The following is a 7,840-nucleotide window of genomic DNA, read 5'->3' on the forward strand; positions in this document are numbered from 1 at the left end:
GTAGGTATATATATATATACTAGGGATGTTGCATTTCCATTGACCCGCCATGTACCTATTATATATACCTACTATATATATATATATACCTACTATATAGTATTATACTATATATACTGCCGCCCATCAAGTTTTTATAAATTTGTTACTTTTTATATATATATATACTAGGGATGTTGCATTTCCATTGACTCGCCATGTACCTACTATATAGTATTATACTATATATACTGCCGCCCATCAAGTTTTAAATTTGTTACTATATATATAAAGTAACAAATTTATAAAAACTTGATGGGCGGCAGTATATATACTATATATTAGGGAAAAATAAGTAAGAAAACGACCTTACCTACTTAATTACAAGGCATTTGGATCATTGGACGTACAATTTTTGGAGCCAAATGCACTCACCAGTTTCTTTATTTTAAAAGACAGAATTATAAACGTAATTTAAAAAAGAAAATTGAACAACATTTTGAGGCTTCCTATGCAGAAAGTTTACATACTGACCAACTATATATCACCTTGCCCAACTATGCCAAATACGTTGATATTCTGGTTTATAACTTGCATGCATGCTCCATCTTTTGATTGTAATTTTGATTTGGGCTGCAGCCTGCAGGGACCTGTACCCTACAAGCAGCATTATGTTGTTCACCCATATATACCAATTAAGTGCTGGCATCAACTATATATATGAATGGAGAATATTATAATCTGCTACCCTACATTAATTGCATCAATCATTTCAATGCCCTACAAATTTAAGACAACTCCCACAATATCTCCGCCAGACCAACCTTCTTTCCCTACCATATATGATTTTACAGTTTTCAGCATGAGGAAAGCAACGTCAAACTCCCATGGTGCAGGTTTTTGTAGGACAAGTTGTGCGCTGTTGGCATGTGATGCAGCCAATTACAGTACTTCTTTTTTCTTTTTATGAATTACACTTCATGTACTCGCCTTGTACATGACTCAGATTCTCCAGCAAGTTTTTAGAATTACAGGGGCGTAGAATTCCTTCATTCCTTCAATTCATTCAAAATGAATGATTCGAATTAAGCCATATATACATTTAAAATGAATTAAAAAAACATGAGAAACTTTAAGACCAATTTTGAAGGTGGTTGGTTACCCCGTAGAGGTGATAACGTGGTTGGCCACCCCTTTGAGGTGATGAGGTGGCTCACCACAAATAATAATAATAATAAAAAAATGTTTTAGGAGGTGGCCGACCACACCGCCTCACCCTAAGGGGGTGGTCCACCATCCCAACTCAAGGGAGTGAATGGAATGATTAGCCAAAAAAAAAAAAAAAAGGTATATAGGGAGTGGTTAACTACCTTCAAACCAATTATATATGGGAGTGTCAATTACCTCTCAAACAAAGGGTAAGAGATTAGTTAAACCACTCTAACCACTCCCTAAAGGGGCCAACCATCGCCTTGGGTGTGAGAGGATAGTCAACACACTCCTACCACCTCTTTAAAGTAGACAATTAGCAATCCTAACCACTTTCTTAAGGGTGAAAGAGTGATCGATCCACTTCAACTACCTTTTAGGGTGACTGACCCTGCTGTTAAAGGGTGATTGAATAATTAGCACACTTTTAAAATTATTTTTATGAGTAGTCGACTACCTCCTCAAAGATGAGGGGATAATCAACCCTATCCAACCATCCCTTTAGATTGGGATGGCCTTTATTTATTTATTTTTAATTAATTTTAAATGCAAGAGCGACTTAAGATCAAGTAATGCAATACATTACTCCATTATTCTCGCATCTCCTCAAAGCTTATATGATGTGGTTTTCCCAATAAAAATTAATTAATTTTCATGCACCAAATGCTATGAACAACCACACCGTATAAGCTTTGAAAATAAAAAATAATAATAGTAATAATAACAGGATAATTTATATGATTACTCGCGACATAAACTAGGTTGTTCATTCGTAAAATTGCAAGGGAATTTTAGGAAGGGAGCTTAATCCAAATATACCGTGCCTATATAAATATTGAATGCACTTCTTAAAAATGTTGGATTCGGATCACCTACCGTTTGAAGTAATTAACCGTTGGGATTGCGCCATGTAACCCCAACTAAATCAATTGGCGGAAATTTCGACTACAACTAAAAGAGTGGAAATAAAACTTGACGAGACACTTGGTTTTCTCACCTCCTAGCTCCTACACCCTACAAACCAAAATGAGAAGCACGCTTGCAGAGAATTGAGGAAGAGGGTTTATGAATTGGGCTTGGAATGAAGAGGAAACTGGAGCAGGCTCAATTGTCACGACTCACACAACCCACAATACGATGAGAATGGTCTCCACAACGCATCGTCCAGATCCAGTGGCAGATGGCCAATTGAGATAGCTTATGGCAAGCTTCAGGCGATTGATCAATATAGGAGAAAAGCATCGAAGCTGGGAATTCATGAAAAGTAGAATTGTATAAAAGAAGCCCCATCTAGAAAAGCATCGCAATCCCCAACCTATCATATATGCACGGTGCACCAGCATAGATCATCAGACAAGTCACAGCTGCTCAGTATGGAAAACTTATCTTTTTTATTATTACATATCATTATCACATATGAGACGAGTAATAATCCACAACATAATACCTATACGTGAATGATGTTTCTTGTATACATCAGGTAATGAAATACTAAAAAGAATGATCTATCAGTACCCACACAATATCCCAACAAACTATTTCCTCTCTGCATTGTCTTCAGGGTCATAAAAGATTTACGATTTACAAAACACTAATCTCACCTCTGGCCTTTTCTCGCTGGACTGCCAAGCTATGTCTTCCACTTACTATTACCATCAGATTTACATCTGATGAATTAGTGATTTTAGCATCAGAAATCTTCACAAAGTTGTGGAGGTTAAGCCAAGTTTGACAGGCTGAATATCAGCTGACCCCTGGTTGCAGCATTGGGAAGAAAGCCCAGTTGTTGCCATGCCTAGCTTCCTTCCCCGTTACATTTTCATTTGCCCACCACTCGGAGCCAATGGGGGGCTTATCAGACGCTTCACCTTTTGTGTTGTCAAAATTGAACTCTTTGATTGACCCAAGAGATACAGAACGATGCTTCCGATAGCTCTGCTCCTCCCCTTCCTCAGAAGCTTTTTCAGGCAGTTCATTGGATGTTTCCCCAGTAGACAACTCGCAACAATTCTTGCTATCTGCTACTATCCCTTCTCTATCACTTGGGGCTTCTGCCACTATATCCTGTGAAGCTTCTGACACATTTCTTGTAGGTGCCATGGATTTATTTGCAAGACAGCGTGCAACGTCTTCCCCAGTCAACTCAAATGATACTCTGTGATTAACTATAGTTCCATTATTTTGACATCCATTTCCTGAGCTGGTGAGGGATGCCATTTCACAAATCCGGTTCTCCAGAAGGAAACTGTCTCGAGAGGCAGGGTCCATTGCATCAGGTGTCAAAGATCCAGAACCCAACCTCGAGCCCAACCCGGCACCATCTGGGGTCAAAGATCCTGAATTTAACCTTGAACCCAACCCCACACCATCTGGGGTCAAAGATCCAGAACCTAGCCTTGAACCAACCCCCACACCATCTGGGGTCAAAGATCCAGAACCAAGCCTTGAACCCCATTTACGAGCTGAAAAATGTTCAAAGCCCAAGAGTTTTGGAGCCTCCCCCATGCGGAACTCTAGGATAGGGTGTCTATCAGGGAAAGGAGTTGATGCTCCAGAATTTGAGATTGCCGATCCAGGTGATATGAGGTGACCACCAGGGCTTCCTGGGTACTGTTGATAAGGCTGGAATTCATAATGGGCTAATGCAAACTTCAGGCTGGTCCCATTGTTTCTACGAGCGCGGTCAAGCGAAGATGTTAGCAGTTGAGCAAATGGCACTTCAGGAGATGAAGGTGTTGTCAGTTGCATGGATTCAGGAGGGGGAGTGAAAGGAGCAGTAGACGGTTCCGTGGTGAAGGTAGAAAATACAGGGGGAGAGACCAACTGTGTCTCATATGCATAAGGACCTACAGCAAAAATTGCTGCAGTTCCACCCGGTGAATAGGAATTGACAGAAAGAGAAGTGAGGGACAGTAATCCAGCAGGTGATTGGGTAGCAGAGGGAGGATCTGATTGTAGGAAGGATGCGGGAGAAGAGGGAGGGGCAATGAAGGGTAGTATAATGGCACTTGAGGGGGTTGGGTTTTCATTAGCAGGAGCTGCAGCTCCTGGAACCACTGACTCAGGAACAAGGATAGCATGGCTAATCCGCTTGCTGTTTTTATGAGATCCAAAGCACCAGTAAAGGCTCCAGCAGCTTCCCCATCTTCTTTTCTGTATTCAGATTAAAAAATAAATAAATTGTGAATGACTAAGAGTTTGAAAGGAATTAAGACCTGGTTTCTTCTCTAGCTTTAAGATCCACGATCATTTAGCAAGCAAAAATCAGAGACCAAATGAGGGAAACACAGCCAGAGTCCAGTACAGTATAAGCATGGGTACAACCCTCTTCATCACCAGACACATGCGTGTGCATTTACACAACAAGAATAGTTTGATGCACCCAAAGCAAATATACAGCCCTCACTACAACATAAGCATGGGTACAACCCCCTTCATCACCGGAGTTGGACATTCAGTGCCAACTTTAAAATAATTTCAGCACATGCCACACAACCCAAAATTGTCATCAGATGCAAAGTAAACCAGCAATTTTAGCTTTGCAATTTGAAAGAAAAATTAGTTCCAGTTAGCATATAGATATGTTTGACAACACTATATAATGTTTCCAAGGTCCTGCTATTGCAAATTATGTGTTGGAGTGCTCCTGTAAAACAGCAGATGCAGCCTGGTTTAGTGCAAAGTTGACTGCAACAATATGAAAATTGAAGCAAAGCTTCTCAATGAAACTTAGATAGTTTGACCATTTCTTCTGATCCTAGAACATGTCATGTAAATTTGGCTTGTTCTGATGGCCATCAAAGTCACTTTTTCTCAAGGATGTCTCCCTGCATCCCCTAATGCAATAGTCTCTTTGAAAAAACCAATAAACAGGGCCCTCTATAATTTAGCTAGAAGAGGAAGAGGAGAAGGAAGAGAAAAAGGGGGGAGACTACCCCCATTCCCCTTTAGAGCGCTGCTTTTCACCCCCCAAAAAAAGCAATCCACAGGTTTCCATTCTAGGAGAGGATCCTGTTCCCCATTCTAGGTCATCCTCTTAAAGGATCATTAAACACTAATATTACTTTTCTAAACCCACCTTGGCAACGTGTCTCACAAAAAATCAGTGGGATCACCGCCATGACACAGCATTTCTGTTTTCATGATTACGGCAACCGAGAAAAAGAAAAAGAAGAAAGAATTTGCAATCTAACCAATAGAATGCACAGACAACTGTTGTACAAGAACACACCCAATCAATTTCTACAACTACAAGGATAGATTTTAGTTTCTACAAAATGACAATCTTACATTTTATACTTACTATTAGTTGATGACAAAACAAAGAAACCAACTTAACTGAGCCAAATATGTATATTAGGCTTGTTTGACTAAAAATACTGTAGTTCTTATAAATTCTTCTTTTTTCCTTTCCCTCGGTTTCTCAGCAGCCAAACACAGCACCAAAAAGAAGAAGACCTAGATATTAATGAAAGCAGGAAATATGCCATTCACATATATAAAACGAAAAAACAAAAAGCAGAAAGCAATCCCTAAAAAGTACAACCCCAAACGCTTTATAAAAACTGCGGTAACTAAAACCTCTACTAAATTGGCCTTACATAACCAATCAACTTAATCGTGAGATTTTCAAATTTGAAAATATAACAAAGATTATCAAGCATAAGATCCAACAGTCCGTTCAGTTTTTCCTTTATCCTTCTTCAACCAGCAGTTTCTCACCCATCAAACAGAGTATAAGAAACACAGAGTATAACAAACATGAAACCAACTAATCGACATGACCTTTTGTTTCTTTTCCTAATGAAAAACATAAAATCTTTCCATTTCCAATGCAATTTCCCACCGCCAAATGGATTACAAAAAGTAACTGAACCCAAAATAAAAGGGGAAAAATCAGCAAATCCAATCATTTAGCTGATAACACTTTCCCATAGAACCACCAAAACAACACGAAACGCAAATCCAGCATATTCATCGCTTTCTCTATTTTCCTCATTTTCTCAGCTACCAAACAAAGAAAAAAATAAAATTGAAGACACCCAATCATATACAAAACCAACACATACATACGCACATACACTTACTGGAACAGTGGTGGGCTGGACGCGACTCTCTGCGGAGACGATAGCAGTAGCTGCGGCGTTTATGGTCTCCACGCTGTTATTATTTACGCTCCTCATCCTTTTCGTTTCGTTCCGATCCAAAGCAAGCTCTGCCTTCTTTTTTTTTTTTTTTATTTAAAAAAAAAAAAGAAGAAATAATTAAAGAAAAAAGCAAAAGAAGCTGTTTTTTTAATTTTCTTTTTTGGAACTGGAAATCTACGGTTACTGAATTTTCCGGCTACTTGAAGCTAAGAGTCGCCGGGGAATGATTTGATTCCCAGCCCGGCGAGATTTGAGAACACGGAATTCAGATTTTGATGATGTACACAGTACAGCTACAAATACAGCACCAAACTGCAACCATGACTACTACATAAATGTATTTATTACAAAATCAATTCTCTCTCCGGGGAGTTTCCTCCATTTTTGCGCTAAATTCTGACCACGTCAGCGTGAAGGGATAATTAGAAGGGACCCACGTCAAATTATTGTTATTATACCATGTAGTTATTGTCTTTATCTTGATTATTGTTATTATCATTTCTTTTTATTTTCATTTGCTTACCCAAATAAATAAATAAATATCCCATGTATATATTGGATGAGGATCCTATTATTAAAGAAATTCCAAAAAGGTCCGAGAGACCCACTTTGCCCACAATTCTTTCTTTTAGGCTGTCCAAATATTTGTGAAATTTGGACACTTTAATAATAAGAGTTCCAATTTATTTTAATGATTTAATTATACATGAGAATAATTGTTTTGACTAATGCTATAGCCTATAGAGCAATGGCTTTCAAAATTACTATTATAATAATTTATCATAAATTTAATAATAATTTTAAAAGTCACATAATTTTTTTTTTTTTTTTTTTTTAAATGACATATAGCATTGTTGGTTAATTTGGTTTTTGGATTATGGGAAGGTTGAAGATAGCTTAAAATGAAAAGACAAGTACAAATAAGGTGTTTAGATTATAATAATCCACTATCCTTATATCCTAATAATGGTTGTACTTTTACATTCCAATAATAATTAGCGTCCTTAAAGTTCATACTTACGTTAATTTTCAACGCCTTTATCGTGATGAAGTGGCTTCAATGTGTATATGCATGCACTAAACTTGTGAAAGTTGAGAATTGTATATCAACGAACGGGGGATTTTTATGGATACCATTATTAAACTAGTTATGAGCTTTTTTTATTTTATTTTATTTTTTTTAATGAGCAGAAATTTTATATGTATAGTTATAAGATTATACTGTGTACTCACTACTTTTACTGAGTACTTAAGTTGTCCCTCATCCCCTGATCCCTTCCAAACACTAGATCAGTCAAAAAATTTAAACCCCAACCAACAATGTGAAACATTTAAAGTAGCTCGTGTTGACCTCTTGACGCGCTAGATAAGGCTGCTATAAACCAAACCTTTTACTTTCTTTCTCTTATTTGTGTGTGTGTCTATATATATATATATATATATATATGAGTGTGTGTGTGAAATTATTAAATATATGTATAATTTTTTAATTTTTAATTAGTGCG

General features: G+C 37.6%; 1 protein-coding gene across 2 annotated transcripts; it reads right to left on the reverse strand.

Moving 5' to 3' along the window:
• Positions 1-2,556: 2,556 nt before the first annotated feature.
• On the reverse strand, positions 2,557-6,658 carry LOC132168150 (uncharacterized). 2 transcript variants are annotated; one of them, XM_059579244.1, is made up of 2 exons: positions 6,270-6,658; positions 2,557-4,341 (listed from the first exon to the last, which is right to left on the reverse strand). In XM_059579244.1, the coding sequence occupies exons 1-2, from the start codon at positions 6,369-6,371 to the stop codon at positions 2,932-2,934; spliced, it is 1,512 nt and encodes a 503-aa protein (XP_059435227.1). In that variant the 5' UTR covers positions 6,372-6,658; the 3' UTR covers positions 2,557-2,931. The 2 variants fall into 2 exon arrangements, with proteins under 2 accessions (XP_059435227.1, XP_059435228.1); XM_059579245.1 differs by having other exon boundaries at positions 6,276-6,657.
• Between the last annotated feature and the right edge of the window lie 1,182 nt (positions 6,659-7,840).

Source organism: Corylus avellana, chromosome ca1, assembly GCF_901000735.1.
Source record: "Corylus avellana chromosome ca1, CavTom2PMs-1.0".
NCBI classification, from domain to species: Eukaryota; Viridiplantae; Streptophyta; class Magnoliopsida; order Fagales; family Betulaceae; genus Corylus; species Corylus avellana.